Source organism: Gymnoscopelus braueri (assembly GCF_963280865.1).
Source record: "Gymnoscopelus braueri genome assembly, chromosome: 9".
NCBI classification, from domain to species: Eukaryota; Metazoa; Chordata; class Actinopteri; order Myctophiformes; family Myctophidae; genus Gymnoscopelus; species Gymnoscopelus braueri.
This window is the reverse complement of record NC_137610.1, coordinates 13778865-13795366: the sequence shown is the minus strand read 5'-3', so window position 1 is coordinate 13795366 and position 16502 is coordinate 13778865. Positions and strand designations below refer to the sequence as shown.

General features: G+C 41.9%; 1 protein-coding gene across 2 annotated transcripts in view; it reads right to left on the bottom strand.

The window, feature by feature from the left end:
* Positions 1-734: 734 nt before the first annotated feature.
* The window catches only part of dennd4a (DENN/MADD domain containing 4A), a 33916-nt gene continuing 18148 nt past the window's right edge, over positions 735-16502 (bottom strand). For both annotated transcript variants that reach the window (XM_080436755.1, XM_080436756.1), the window contains 10 exons: positions 15343-15453; positions 13498-14369; positions 12158-12374; positions 11570-11661; positions 9263-9438; positions 4989-5379; positions 4339-4447; positions 3828-3990; positions 3610-3674; positions 735-3368 (listed from right to left, as the gene is read on the bottom strand). In XM_080436755.1, the coding sequence (XP_080292881.1) occupies positions 3232-3368; positions 3610-3674; positions 3828-3990; positions 4339-4447; positions 4989-5379; positions 9263-9438; positions 11570-11661; positions 12158-12374; positions 13498-14369; positions 15343-15453 (2333 nt within the window). In that variant the 3' untranslated portion in view covers positions 735-3231. The remainder of the gene's footprint in view (positions 3369-3609; positions 3675-3827; positions 3991-4338; positions 4448-4988; positions 5380-9262; positions 9439-11569; positions 11662-12157; positions 12375-13497; positions 14370-15342; positions 15454-16502) is intronic.

Below are 16502 nucleotides of genomic sequence, written 5' to 3'. Positions count from 1 at the left end.
GAGCTTTCTCTTTGACTGGCTGTTCTCTCCACAGTTGAACAGCAACGGCACTGTGCACCAGCGAATACACGGATGTTTCAAGTCAGGGTCTTGATATCTGTAGAGACCCAGGCAGATTCCTGCTGTAGTCGCACTGCACTGGTGCCCATTGCAGCAGTATGCTAGCAGTAACACACACACACACACACACACACACACACACACACACACACACACACACACACACACACACACACACACACACACACACACACACACACACACACACACACACACACACACACACACACACACACACACACACACACACACACACACGGTAACTTACTGCTCATCAACACACACTGTTAGTCAAAATGGCAGCTTTAAATGGACATGTCCACCACACCACCATTTTTTTTTGAAGAGGTGAATGTACTGTAATCCAGTTATGGCAGTTGTATTTGGTAGGGGGATTAAGTAGTGCACAGCATTCCTTCATTGGTTTATAAAATGAGGGTTATCTTATGGATTTGCAGGTTATAAGTGCATATTTCTGTTGATTTGATAAATTCTAATGATTGTGAATTCTGTATATATATAAATACTTCCATTCTCCTACTGATTTAGTTTTTTTAATGTTCAGCCTTGCAAACCAAAAAGGCTTACAGTATTAGGTGAATGAAAAAGGTTAGACGTAGCCTACACATAGAAAACAAAAAGATTTTCTCTCACAATGAACTTCCATAGAATAAGTGTGTTTATTCATGAACAATCTATAGATCAAGTCAGGCAGAAAACTAATTTATTTTTTGTAAAAATCATACAAATTAGTATCCATGTTACAAAGCATAAATAATACTCCAGAACATTGTGGAAATTGACTAAGGGTGTAAACAACATATAAACATCAAATAATGTTTTGGTCAGTGTGTCATAGCTGTTACAAGTCCGTGGTCACATCACAAAATGCAATTTGCAGTGGTGGAAGGTAACTAAGTACATACATTTTACTCAAGTACTGTACTTTTACTTGAGTTATGTCAATTTTTCAATACTGTATACTTCTATTCCACTACATCTAAGAGGCAAATATAGTACTTTTTACTCCACTGCAATGATTTGAAAACTTTAGTTACAAGTTACTTTGTAGATTTATTATTACAAAACAGTAACCAATTAAGCCCTATCTCATACTTTATCCAGTCAAAAATAGCTGATCTACTAGCTTGTTGTTCGGCTATTTTCGAATAAGTTTGACAGTTACGGTTGACGAATTTTAACACATCTTTGAAAATGAATTTTGAAATGGCACATTCATAATGACTACTTTTACTTTTGGTACTTTAAAGTATATTTTTGATGCCATAATTTTTGCAATTTACTCAATGCAAGAATTTTACCTGTAAGAGTATTTCTTCCACCACTGACAATTTGACAAGAAATATTTTGAAGCACACAGCCTACAGTATGTAATACCTATCATGTTGTTAATGAATAATGTGTGAACTGCATAACATAATGAACATTTGTATACAGGCAGGATCAGTTAGCAGTAGAGGGCAAACTTCTGAAACATTAAACTCAGTTCTACTTGTCACTGGTTAGCATTACCATAATGCCAACCCCTGGGCAGGTCAAAGCTGTTGTTCAATTTAGCACCCTTGATAAAAACAACTTAATAATTACTTCACGTCCTCATCTGTGTCTTAACACGTATCAATTTAAAGTGAATAATTGCTTGTGATAAACTATAACCTTTAACCATTTTGAGTACTGAGTTTTATAATGTGACATTTGTAATATGTAATATTCTGTGGTAAACTGTTGGTGAACTGGGTGTGTGGGTTCAATGGAAATTTACACTGTACAACAAAGATATTAAAGAAAGTATCAAATACCCTGTAGGCCTACTGTACATCTTTTCTTGTCCCAACCTGTCAATAAATGAATTTCTTTATGAAAATACTATATCGATCAAACCTATAGAAAACATTAATCTTCACTTTGTTCCGACGTATCTGCCATTGGTATGATTGTACTGTTTACGAGGAGATCTATTCACAGTGGTCCCTTACACAACACATCTGCTACAACATCCATCATTTTATAAAAGATATAGCTTAAAAAAAAAGAGTCAGCAAATCATAGCAATAACATTAATACCTAGTAACTTCCTTTTGAGGAAGTTATTTTGGTTCATCATTTCATGGTTTGTACAAAAAAACTAGACAAAAACAAACTAAGTTGTGCACATAGTTTAACTGAGTATTCTCTTTTTAAATCAAGAAGAATCACACGGTTAGACCGCTTTCATAGTTTTACCCTTTTTTTGTTCATTCTGGCATGTGTGCCAGCTTTACAGGGCTCACTTTGTCATTATTTACTGCATGTACAAGTGATATCCCACAATGCAAAGAAATGACCAAAAACATATCTGAAGGGGTGCCCCGGTTGTTAATCAGGTGATAAACGTGTACCACATAAATAAGGCTATAGTCCTTTCCACCGCTGGTACAGGTTCGAATCCGACCGAGGATTTTTGTTGCATGTCGTCCCCGCACCTATACAGGAGTGTCCAGAATCATTTTTTGTCCATTTCTTTGTACATAGATTTTTCTTTGTCTAAAGAGCAGCCAGTGTCCACTGCAAGTACTACACTGTCTGCAGCTGCTGACAAAATTCTGTGCTTGATTGAACCCCAGTACACCTCAACGTAATAATAAGTGACAAGCACTGCCTAGAGGTCACCTTGTCAAAGTGCTGTGTAAAACATGGACATATTTTAAAGCAAGTAAATTCTGTACACAATCAACTACACTACTAACATGGTCACCTGGACCACTGCTGTATTCAGACGACATCATCGTGTGATAACTGTGTTTTACTCACTCACAGCTTTAACTGAATCATAAAATAGATTGTGTAACAACTGTACATTTACTAGAGTCATATCACACAGAAAATACAGAGGATTGTTCTCTAGATACAAACACAAGGCCTGTCCAACCACACCTCTGAGTCCTAACGGTGTAAAAGCAATGTGTGTGTGCCGCTTTCCCTCATTGTGCTTTAGAATGGGCTCCATCTAGTGGACCCCGGGTCAGTTTAGGTAGGCTGGTCGTGAGTCTATAAAGCAGTCCGAAATGTAACAAAACACAAACTTTAAGTGTCAGCAGCAGCGGTTAAGGTGGTTGTTGAGGGTGGGATGTGATGAGGTTTAGGTGGAGTAGAGACGGGATAAAGATTCATTCACAGACTGAGCTCCCCAAATGTCCGTCTGCACTCCATGACCCCCGCTCCAGGGGGGCGGTCACAGTTGTGTGTCAGCTTGACCTGGTTAGGGGTGAGGCGGTCATAAGCTGTCTTGTACTCACGGTCAAACGCATCTGTAAGGATATGAGAGTGTGCCAGCGGTTAGATGTTGCTATAAAGGACTTTCAATGTACTGTATTGTAAATGGTTCTTACACTACACACAGCATAATCAGGGGACTTGCAACATATGAAAAATACTTTAATCTGCTAGCCTGCAGTGGTGTAGCCGTGATGATAAAAATGAAAGCACATCCAAGCCCTGGTTTCTAATCTGAGAGGGAAAAAAAGACAGACTTCTTGTTTTTCAACTCACCAATATTAATGTTGCTCCTCCCCAAAGCCATCAGTGCAAGGAAAAGCAAATCTCTGTACAAGCTCCTAAAGGCAAGAAGGAGAGAGAAGAAAGTAGAGTTTTACCCACATGGTATTCATAAAGGCTCATTTATATTGCACAATCTTTTGACACAAAAAGGACATCTTTTTATTTCATATAATTTTTGTCAAGCTTAATTGAAATCTCAATCTTGTTACCGCTGTCTCCTAAAGCCAAGCTCAGCTCCCAGGGTCTGGATGATTTGGCTCATGGGCTGGTAGATGTCACTCTTCTGGATGCTCCTCACAATGCCCTGCAGGAGTTCCACGGTGAAAAGCTGCCCCTCCTCACAAAGCCCTGAGCGTACCAGGGAGTTAGCACCTACAGGGAGAGAGACACAGAAAGAGACAGAGAGAGAGAGATGGTTAGAATATAAGTCAGTCAGATCAAAGGATCTTTCTCCATCACTAACTATGCATCTATGTCAGAGGAGGGAGGTAGGAGGTGTTGCTGCTAGCAGTCCTGTGTTGAATAATGCATGATATACAGTTCACTTTTTTATATATATATATATATATATACTGTATATATTCAGCTTGTTATCTAACAGTGCAGTCCTGATGCAACATGCATAACAAAATTATGGAGAGGATTCCTGAGCGTGATTTCATTGCGCTTTTTTGAAAGATCAAAGCTTTGCATCACAGTCTGAATACATCAGTGACTCACAGTGAGTGTTCCACAGAACGTAGCAGGGTTGATATTGGTCTTGGTGCAACATCAGGTTGTCCCACATTATCCTCACCAACACATGCTTGCTGTCTTCTGAAGTTACGCTCTTGAAAAAGGATATAAAATGTATTCATTAATATATATCTTAGTAAGTAAGTAAGTAAAACTTAAACACACCATTAGAAAGTTCTTCACAAAATAGAAAAGGGAGATAGATAAAGAACATAAAAATGATAAAAATGAAAAATATAGATACAAGCAGCAATACCAGGGGCCAAGCAGTGTCCGCTATACACCATAGTGACAGAAAGTGGTCAGTCAGCTTCATATTAAGAAGTTTGAGAAGACAAATGGCCAAGCATTGTGCGCTATACACCATAGTGACATAAAGTGGTCAGTCAGCTTCATATTAAGAAGTTTTAGGGAAAAAATGGCATGGCCTAATTATTAGGCCATAATAGATACTTCAATTAAATACTCTCTAATTTAAATCAAGGCTGGATAAGCCAAGGTTTTAATTGGGTACTACTAATACTGGGTATTTGTCTGCTGTCTGAGTGCATGTTCTACATTGACCTGCAATACTAGTATGAGTCATGAAGTTTGTCAGTTTACAAATTGAACAGTGTGGTGTGTGGTTACTGTACCTGGCCTCCGTGGCTGCAGTGCTGTGAGGCAAGGATGAGGGCTGGCAGGTTGCTGGGCAGCTCTAGCCTTCTGAAGTACCACACCAGGTTCCAGAAGACGATAGGGTGCTGGTCCACGATGCTGGGGGACGAAAGGGCCTGGTCCCCCTCGTTCACCAGTAGGCTCTCTACCTCCTTCCACAGCACCACTGGGCTCAGGTAGGGTACTGTCACCGGGCTTGAGGCCGACGCGGAAGTAGAGGCTGGAGCCAAGCCGGCACTCCCACAGCTCTGCAGATCAGTCGGCGAGGGAGGCGTGCACGGGTGGGTTGCAGAGAACACTGCAGATGGTTTAGCCTGGGGATTGTGCGACACGGGCGTGCCCTCCTCTGGATTACTGTCCTTGCCAGTCCTGAGGGCAGACACAGAGTCTGTATGATTAAAGGGATTCAATATGTTGCATGTCTGTCTGTGTTTGTGTGTGTCTGCACGTGCTGGAAAAGCATGCCAGGTAGCAGGGTTGGGCGGGTTACTTTTAAAAAGGAATCCCCTACAGTTACAAGTTACTTTCTAAAAAATGTAGTCAGTAACGTAATCCCGATTACTCCATTTAAAAAGTAACTACTAGTTACTTTCAGTTACTTTTGGATTACTTTTAAGCAAAACTCTATTTAATTAGATAATACAAGTTTTACCATTGATAGACAAGAATGTTGAGCCTATGAAATTAAGATAAGGACAACAGAAATATGGTTAAGGTCATTTAATTGTTAAGAATTTGACCTCTCTGAACAGTTACATTACTGTAGAGTCATTGTGTCAACTAATAACAGATCATAAGAAAAGGCATCTTGACCTACAGTAACATTTTGATTGTTTGACAACCAACAACTAGCTCATTTTAAATAACACAACCGTCCCTATGGGATCTAACCTCCATCCATGTGTGGGCAAAGTGGCAAATAAAATCTCTTTACCTTTACAAAAAAATTATAAAACCTAATAAAATGCATAGCCTTTAATAAAAAGACACTAAATGCCTTTAGTTTACAGCCTATATTCCCTAAGGCTATACATAGGCTAGATGAGATCAAGTAAATAGAATAGACCAGGTTAGCATGCTATTATAATATGTTACTCTCTCCCTCCCCCTACAGGCTGGTATTATAATACGTTACTCTTTACCTCCCCCTACAGGCTGCTATTATAATATGTTACTCTCTCCCTCCCCCTACAGGCTGGTATTATAATACGTTACTCTTTACCTCCCCCTACAGGCTGCTATTATAATATGTTACTCTCTACCTCCCCCTACAGGCTGCTATTATAATATGTTACTCTCTACCTCCCCCTACAGGCTGGTATTATAATATGTTACTCTCTACCTCCCCCTACATGCTGCTATTATAATATGTTACTCTCTACCTCCCCCTACAGGCTGCTATTATAATATGTTACTCTCTACCTCCCCCTACAGGCTGCTATTATAATATGTTACTCTCTACCTCCCCCTACAGGCTGGTATTATAATATGTTACTCTCTACCTCCCCCTACAGGCTGGTATTATAATATGTTACTCTCTACCTCCCCCTACATGCTGCTATTATAATATGTTACTCTCTACCTCCCCCTACAGGCTGCTATTATAATATGTTACTCTCTACCTCCCCCTACAGGCTGCTATTATAATATGTTACTCTCTACCTCCCCCTACAGGCTGGTATTATAATATGTTACTCTCTACCTCCCCCTACATGCTGGTATTATAATATGTTACTCTCTACCTCCCCCTACAGGCTGCTATTATAATATGTTACTCTCTCCCTCCCCCTACAGGCTGGTATTATAATACGTTACTCTTTACCTCCCCCTACAGGCTGCTATTATAATATGTTACTCTCTACCTCCCCCTACAGGCTGCTATTATAATATGTTACTCTCTACCTCCCCCTACAGGCTGCTATTATAATATGTTACTCTCTACCTCCCCCTACAGGCTGGTATTATAATATGTTACTCTCTACCTCCCCCTACAGGCTGCTATTATAATATGTTACTCTCTCCCTCCCCCTAAAGGCTGGTATTATAATACGTTACTCTTTACCTCCCCCTACAGGCTGCTATTATAATATGTTACTCTCTACCTCCCCCTACAGGCTGCTATTATAATATGTTACTCTCTACCTCCCCCTACAGGCTGCTATTATAATATGTTACTCTCTACCTCCCCCTACAGGCTGGCATTATAATATGTTACTCTCTACCTCCCCCTACAGGCTGGTATTATAATATGTTACTCTCTACCTCCCCCTACAGGCTGGTAGGGCCTGTAAAAGGCCAATCAAAAAGAAGGCCATCAAATAAAACGATGATTTTTAAGTCCACAGAAATAATTAATTTAACTTGAAGTTTAAGGATGACTTAATTTTAATATAGTACAAGAATAGTGTAACTATCTGTAAAATATAACCCATTTATTTCATAAAATTATGTATTGGGTTATAGCCTATTTGTCTCAATATTTGTCACATTCAGCACTGGACTTCACTGACTGTAGGGGTCACATTAATCACATTAGAATCACAGATTAGAGATTTTATGTATTTCCCCCTATTTTCTGTATTTTTCACTATTTAAAATATAGTATTTCTTAATTCCCCCCCCCCCCCCCCCTCTCTCTCTGTCAAAAGTGTTGCTTGGCTTCCGCGCATTATAAACTGGAATATAGGCTTTAAATCTAACCTATCACTGGTTATGTGCAGTGTTTCACTTGATGTTGAATCTCAACCAGAGAACTGGTGTCTACCATTACCATATTGACAGAGGTGCACGCTGTGCGTCCTGACCGTCTCCACGCATCCATTCAGTAGCCTACCATCCCTACTCATGAGGCCTCCTGACTTTTGAGGCCCCAGGCGGTTGCCTAACCTTGCCTACAGTTAAGACCGCTACTGCAGTGCTGCTCACCGTCACTGCGCAGTTCCAGTGGGCAGCCACCAAGAAAGCTTTTTGAAGCAGCCACTAGGAAGCGACACAGCGTAGGCACCCTACGGGTCGTCGCATGCGACATGCATACTGTTATTTCGACTTATTATTATTTTAATGTTTGGTGACGGTGTTATAATAATGTATAACTTGTTTTTAAAATTTATGAGGGGAAGGGGAGAATGTAATCTGCCTGTGACCCTGTAAACATTGACTAGACAGTAAAGACTCATTTATATAGTCTACAAAGAACTCACCCTATAAAATTATATTTATACCCCGTAAGCTACTCTTTAAATAAAAAGCCTCATTTTATTTGACAAAAGAGAAGACTGCGCTACCGATTATTTATCCCCAATCCAATGCTCTCCTATGTAGTATCTCCGTCTGCAGTGTTGCCTGGTCTGATTATTATAAGCCACATTGGGCTTATTTTTCTGAAGTTGCTTGTAAATAATGGTAGAACGGTTGTGAGCTTGTAGATCGTCTATTTTCAAATAGCCAACATATATAAATATGCTCATTGTTTAATGGACGACCGATATAGCTTTGAAGTGCTCGTGTGGACTTTTATAGTCGCTTCTTTTGGGCTTGTTTTCATAGACCTGGTTGCTTATTTCTCTCGCAAATTCTGGCAACACCGCCCTGACGCAGCAGCAGCCTCCTGTCTGTGGGGATTTTACACAGAGAGGTGCGCGCTGCGCTCAACTCCAATCCATTGCCGTCTGTGTGGAGTGTGCGCTCTTGCAGGTGGTTGTTTGGTGTTATAATAATGTATAACTTGTTTGTAAAATTAATGAGGGGAAGGGGAGAATGTAATCCTCATGTAACCCCCGTTACAACACCCCCGTTACTGTAATCCAGATTACACATTTTAAAATGTACTCTAAGACGTTACCGTTACGTTTTTTTTTTACTCTGATTACGTAACGGCGTTACATGTAATCCGTTACTTCCCAACCCTGCCAGGTAGTTGGCAAATAAATACTAATCCCAGCTAACCGGCTGTTAACCTGCATGGGTGTTCTGCCCATTATTGACATGGATGCCATTAAACCTCATATGAATATTTAATACTGTTTGAAATATAGACGAATGTAACTATTGTAGGTTCATGTGTTCATGCGTGAATTTGGCATGCTCTTGTGCATAATAATAATAATAATAATAATAATAATTCTTCTTCTTCTTCTTCTTCTTATTATTATTATAATAATACAGTATGTGTGCGAATGCATTAGCTTGCTTTGTGTGTGTGTGCGTGTGTGTGCTTGCGTGTCTTCTGGCTGATTTGTGTCTCGGCACCGACCTGCTGACTGATCTCAGGTCTTTGATTTCCACGTTGAGGAAGGGGACGAATGGTGTGCCACAGAAGGGACAGGTGCTATTGAGGTTGGAGTCATTGGCTGTCCAGCCTGCCATTATCTCCTCATCGTACACCAGACAGTCGCATGTCTTACAGAGCGAGCAGCTGGACATCAGCACCTGCATGTGCCAAACACAGAGGAAACGCAATGAGACACAAAGCAGCGACTCTGTAGTGTGAGGAAGAAATGATATTATGCTATTATGGTTGTTTATATGTAACCTTTATTCCAGTACATTATGTTCATCTTGTGTTATCTTATGTTAGAGCCAAGATGTCTCTCTTTGACCTGATACAGTAGCTATTGTTTATGGTACAGCTTGTCCTGGTAACATGACAGTATAACTATGGTCTGATTCCTTGTGCTCGTGGCAGAACGACTGTACCACAGGCCTGTGTGTACTCATATTTTTTATATCTTGGAGAAACTTAGTAACTTGGTATTTGAGGACAGAGGAATTAAATACATTATCATCATTATCAGTGGTCCTTTGAGGAGGCTTATGCTTTCATTCCAAAAGTACTTCAAGCATAACTACTACATAACTACATAACTACTAAAAGCTAAATGTATTTTAACTTTTGTAACTACGTATCTCTGTGGCAGTAGCATTTTCCTACAGGCATACCATAGAATATCTACAGGGCAAGGTTCAAGGTTCAAGCCAGAAAATTACATGAGACTCTGTCCCTGTCCACCACTATAGCCAAGAAGAGACAGACATGGACCACCCGTAATCCTGCCATGGACCAATAGTGGTCCATGGATCACTATTTGAGAAACAGTGCACTAATTGACCTAGTGACCTAAGACGACGAGTCAATGTTGTCAGTTACAGGGAAGTAGGAGGTCAAGAACTTCCACAGAAAAGGGAGAATCTCAAGAAGGGAAAGTGTACCAATTGTCATGGTTGAGTCATCATTATTAGGAAATGTGCCCATATAATTGTGTGTCTGCTCGCTCATACCTAAGTTACAAATCAGTATATCAGTTAACATGAGTTTAATATAAGGCTAGATAAAGTAACATAACAGAATAAGGGTAGCCGTAGCAGAGGAATGTGGTTCTCAACCTTTTTTGAGCTCTGGACCACTATCCTAATATTTCAGTTAAACAATTACTGTTAATTAAGAGCTTGGTAAAATGTGTTATCTGCAACAAATTATATTAAGCCCTTAACAGTCATTATTTAAAAACACTAGACCATACCCGTAGGGGGATATGAGCACCCAAGCCCGACGAAGGGCGCAGGCGAAAGTACAGACCTTGCTGCCTGTTTCTCGCGCGAAACCTGGCAACGTTCTCCCATTGTTTGACACATAATGGCTAATAAAAAGAGAGATTTGATGAAATTGAGAAACGGGCTTCGCAGTTAAGTTCAGATGGTTATGGGAAATGGCTGTGTGCAAAATCAGAGCAATTGCTTCTGCCAGTGAGGAGAACCGGGCAGCTTCACCGACGACTACAGACGCGACTACTACACGACTACAGAGGTTTGTCAAATTATAGGAGGATGTGTCCATGGACCATTGGTTGAGAAACAGCGTTATAAAGGGTTATGAGTATTTGAGTTTGTATAACTATAATCGTGTTATAATGCATTTCATAGACATGGGATGCATAGCAAGTGTTACCAAAAACACTAATCTCAGCCCATATCCTCCCCAGGTTGATTCTTAGTCAGGGTGGTGGTCCCTGGTTCATAATCAGTTGAAAACCCTTCTAAGTAGTGCCTCTGACCCCGTTTATTTCCTATTACTGATTGACCGTGAATTCCCCCACAAGTGATTATATCTGGATTTGTACCCTAATTACATAAACAACTGGATCAGTCTGAATTTGAATGTTTGATAGTGATACAGATCTATTAAGGGACTGGGAAGTCCAACTTTACTGAAATAGACAGAGGAAAAACAGTGTAGGAGAAACAAACAGTAGGAAAGCTGAGATGGGAGATGTTATAGGGGAGACTTACAGTATAGTAGGAAAGTGAGAGGGAAGATAATATAGCCAGTAGGAAAGGGAGAGTGGAGATGATATACTGTAGAGGAGACAGACAGTCTTTTTTCTTTTCTTTTTTTTAATAAAGTTGGTTCCTTCCTTTTCTTTATGTAACGCGACTTTGAGTAATTAGAAGAGTGCTATATAAATCTGAGCTATTATTATTATTACACTAGAAAAGTTGAAAAAAAGCTGTGTGGGGAGAAGAGACAGTTATTTTTTAATAGGGCTGCCTGTAGTATACTCACCTCTATGGAGTAATTGTGAGTCAGATGGAGGCGAATGGTGTCGGGTGAGGAATCTGGAGTGTGAGGAGTTCTGGAAGCAGGTGCTAGACCACCTGGGCGCAATGTGAGAGGAATGCGATTAGACAAGGCTGCCACAAACACTCATTCGACTCAATGGAAAACCAGACATTACAGAGACACAACTGGAACCAAGTTTGGCAGCTTAACTCTATGTTCTGGTCATGTGAACAGAGCATAGAAGACATGTCTTATCAGCCTGAAAATAGTGGGAGGTTTGCTTTGCAGAAGACGCCTGGCATGTGTGTACGTGTTTTTGTGGGTCATTGTTTGGCTTAACTGTGGAATAGGGTGACCAGATGTAGTCTATCTATCTATCTATCTATCTATCTATCTATCTATCTATCTATCTATCTATCTATCTATCTATCTATCTATCTATCTATCTATCTATCTAAGTGTATATATCTGTCTATCTATCTGTCTATCTATCTGTCTATCTATCTAGCTAGCTATCTAGCTGTCTGTCTGTCTGTCTGTCTATCTATCTATCAACCACAGTGCAACCATGACTATTGATCAATACAGTACCTCCGGAAGAGTTTCGTCTGAACACTGTGTTGGGGGTGGTGGGGCTACCCAGGTTGGCACGACCCCCAGCAGGACTTCTCCTGAGGCGAGATACTCCGCTGTGCTGCGGGGACGTGAAGCCGTCTGGATCAAGACAGGAGTCAGCATCCAGCAGGGAAGTGCAGTCTGGCTCTGCTGACGCGAGGGATGACACACTGATCTGGTCACAGTTGGTATCCTATGGGGGAGGATGGGCGGTGGGGCAGAGAGGAAGAAGCACACCCATCACCGCATAAACTAGAGCAAGAATGGACTCGGAATAGGGTAATGGCAAGAAAATGACCAAACATCAGCACAAAGTATGATAAATGTAGTCAGAGGTAGTGCTCTCCGCCAGGCCGGAGACCAGACTTATATATCTTGATCACATGACCCCAGAGAGAATGTGTACCGGTTTGTGTGAGTTTTGGACAAAATCAGTAGGAGTAGTAGCAAAATGTGTGTTTTGAAGAAAATGCAAAATGGTGGAAAATCTGGTACAAGCGGCCGGGGCCTTTATGGAGAGTGAGAATCCAAGGAATCCATGGAAAAAAATATTTGTATGGGTATTGTACGGTTCTAGAATTATTGTGGGCTGTTGTGCCATGTGAAGAATGCTATATGAAGAATTTGGGGTGGAGGTTCTTCCTTGGCCTACTGTGAGTGTACGTGCAAAGTTTCACAGCAATCGGAAGCTGCGTTCATGATTTGTGGCATTTTGTGCAAAAACGAGTCAGATGACAGGGAAGCACCATAGATGACAGGGAAGCGCCATATTGGAAGCGCCATAGAAGCCAGGGAATCGCTGACAGATCTGTCTTGATCACATGACTATAGAAATAATGTTTGGACAACATCTGTAGGAGTAATATCAACATATTTGTTTTGCAAAAATCTGTCCCCTGGTGGTGCTATAACAGGCCGATGGGAATAATTTGGGGCAAAGGTTCTGTGCACAGTTTCACACGATCGGTCCAACGGTGCCTGAGATTAGCTGCTCACAGACGGACACACACATGGACGGATGGACAGGGCCGAAAACATAGTCTTCGGCCCCGGTAATCGGCCTGGCGGAGACAATAACACAGTTATAACACAGTTGTTTCAGCAGGATACAAATATAGCAACAGAGGAAATGAAAGATATTTAGTACCAGAAGATAAATACACACATCACAAGATTTAAATAGAACTACTGAATATGCATATATATATATATATATATATATATATATATATGTATATATATATACACACACACACAGTAAACACACGCACACACGTGTGTGTGTGTATACAGTATGTGTAATGTACTGTACATACCTGTGTCAGTGAAGTCTGCGAGGACAAACGAGAATAGAATCGGCTGGCCTTCTCCGCCACGCCTTTTCCTGCTGATATGACACTGCTCTTGAAGATGTCCAGGGTTGGAGTGAAGAGCGAGTCCATGGAGAAGGAGGACGCGGTGGAGGGGGTAGGCGAGGCAGGGGACACGAGGGAGCAGGGCCTCTCCCTGTCTTTGACACCCAGATTGAGAGATGGCGAGGGCTTGAGGCGCTCCTTGCCTTTGGTGGGAAAGGCGAGGTGCGTGTTGGCGCGCTGCAGCACCGCGGGGGGCCGAGGGGAAGTGTGGGGAGAGGGGGCAGAGCCCAGCGGTGGGCTGGAGGGGTTCTGTTGCAAGCCAATGCTGGGGGCGTGGCTCCTCAGGGGGCTACCCACGTTGCTCATGTACATCTCGATCTCCTCAGCCAGGTCGCGGCGGGCCGAGGGCGCCCCGTCGCCGTCCAGCCCACCGCAGTCTGGTCCACACGTCTGCTCCGTCTCAGCTGCCATTAGCGAGAGGGGGTCGAAGCCCACCTCGATGTCCGTCCGCCTCGCGGCCGCAGCTCCGTCACAGCTGACGCTCCTCTCCACTGATAAACAGCTAGCAATGCTCTCTGATGCGACAGCACAGCTCACGCTTCTTTCCACCAGGGGTTTCTGTCTGCTGTCATCAGCCCCTGTCTTCCCTTCCTCCTCCACCCCATCTAGCAGTCTATTGGCAGCTAGGTGGTGTTGCTTAGCAGAGTTGAAACTCAGTGGCCCCAGTCCGCCTGACAGGTCCAGAGACTTTGGCCGCTCATTCTTTGGCAGACCTCCACATGGAAGGTTTGCATCATTTGATGAAGGGACGGAATGGAGCCCGCTGCCTTCGCCTGGGAGGAGAAAGCATAAATGTAAATGTGGCATGGCATTCGTAACCAAAGGTGGCTGTTCATGCAGGGTTTCTGGTGTTGATGCAGCGTTTTTAATCATTTCTAGAGGCAGTGTGTAACGAGTCCTCTTCTTTAAAGTTGTTAAAGGGGATATAACACACTGTACTAGTTTTACATTCAACTTGTTTGTGAAATGAGTATCTCTGTGTTTATCCACTTTATCCTCATCTGACTGTGCCTTGCATATAAATATTTATCCACTCATTATAGAAAATCACAGCTTGAGGCCTCTTTCAAGTGGTTCCTTGGACGAAATTCTATACTTTCTAAACAGTCACATGCCATTGGTGTGGGAACAACCGACACTTCTGTTTATGCCAACAGCCCCCCCCCCCTCATCAGGCGCGGCCCCCCTGCCAGACCTCTGCGATCTGGCAGAGGTCTGGCGAAGTGCCAAAACTGTCTGTTGCAAGGTTCTCTATACTATAGAGAAACTTAAGGTTTCTGTGAGTAGAAATGGGTACCCCATATAGATATATGGGGTACCCATTTCTACTCACAGAAACCTTAAGTTGTGAGCATTCAAATTCTATCGAGGCATGTCATAAGACATAAGGCGGGGGTGGGGGGGGGGTGAACGATCATGAAAGCTAATACTGGGTCAGGCGTCATCCTTAAAAGGAAATGACAGAATCGCATTATAAATCAGCCTTGCGGTCAGGAGTGAAATCACCTGATTACATAACAGGTCTGATCCATGAAACTGAAATCCTATCTCGAAAACATCTAAATATAACAGCAAATGGATATGTTGGGGAATACATTACATCTACTTAGGGAGATGATATTGGGTGCACTTAAAGGGAGAAAATTAATTCTGCCGGTTGATGCACTGCTCTGCACGACTGCACGTCTCCACCCAAGGAGGGGGCGGCATTAAGCGGGTAAGGATTACAAGCACAATTGAACTTACTGGAATCCCTTGGTCCCTTGGCCTCCCCTGATGGCATGCTGTCACCCTCTCTGCTTCCCACCCTCTCCTCCTCTTTGGACAGCGAGTCGTAGCCTTGGTCAGACTGGCCACCTAACCAAACCAACAAAATAAAACAGAAAACAGAAAACTTGACATCTGAATATACAGTACCGTCACGCATCCCTCCTCTCTGAAAAGATCAAAGCAAACCTAAGAAATCATCTTCATTCTCTTGCGATCCCTTGTGACAAGGATTCCCAAACTTTTCCGTGCCATGGACCCCCAAATAGTCAACTAAAATAGCATGAACAGCAGTTCTACAGTCGCACAATGCTTCATACTGTGAGAAGTTATGAGCTTGTAGATCTGCTATTTTATTTATTTGGCACAATCATCATTACCCATTATCCCTAAACTTCTTTGTCATTTTTTTACTATTTTTAAAAACATTTTCAAATAGTTCAAATATCTACAAGCTCACAACGTGTCGATGTAGGTCGGCTAGTTGAACTATTTGAAAATGTTTTAAAAAATATGATTAATTATCTAGGCTACAATCGCGCAGGTTGTGTCCGTGGCTGCGTGCGTAATGATTTCTCAACAAGGTGTTGCATCATCAGTTTCATGGTAAAACATGTTCTTCAGAATAATGAGCAATAGTCTAAAAGTCAGGTCTGATTCATCTGGCCAGCAATTAATCAAAATATAGGCTACTCGCCATATAAGGTCATGGGACATAACGATATGTCGGGAGTGCGTCCATGCATCTGTTAGATGCAACTTTGGGAAGGTTGAATAAGCTTTTGTGGTGATCTTCTACTACAGTCTCCTGACTCTCCTCATTAAGAATTTTAATTCAAGTGGTGATGTTTGTTTATGGTTTGGGATCGTGTGTGCATTCCATCTTCCTGGTTTAACGCTATGCGACCTGATGCTGAAATGGACAGCTGTTATCTCTGCTTCATCTTCAATTAAACGTGTGCATTGTTCTTGATTTATATAGGTATACAGTATACCTGTGGTGCATTTTCTAATACTTTTTCTCCTTTTCAATCAGCCTCTGAAACAAATCCTCAAACCGCCACCATAAACCACTCTAGACACAGTGAGTGGCAGGTGGAAATAACAGAGTGACGTGATGGAAAATGGATGGAAATATG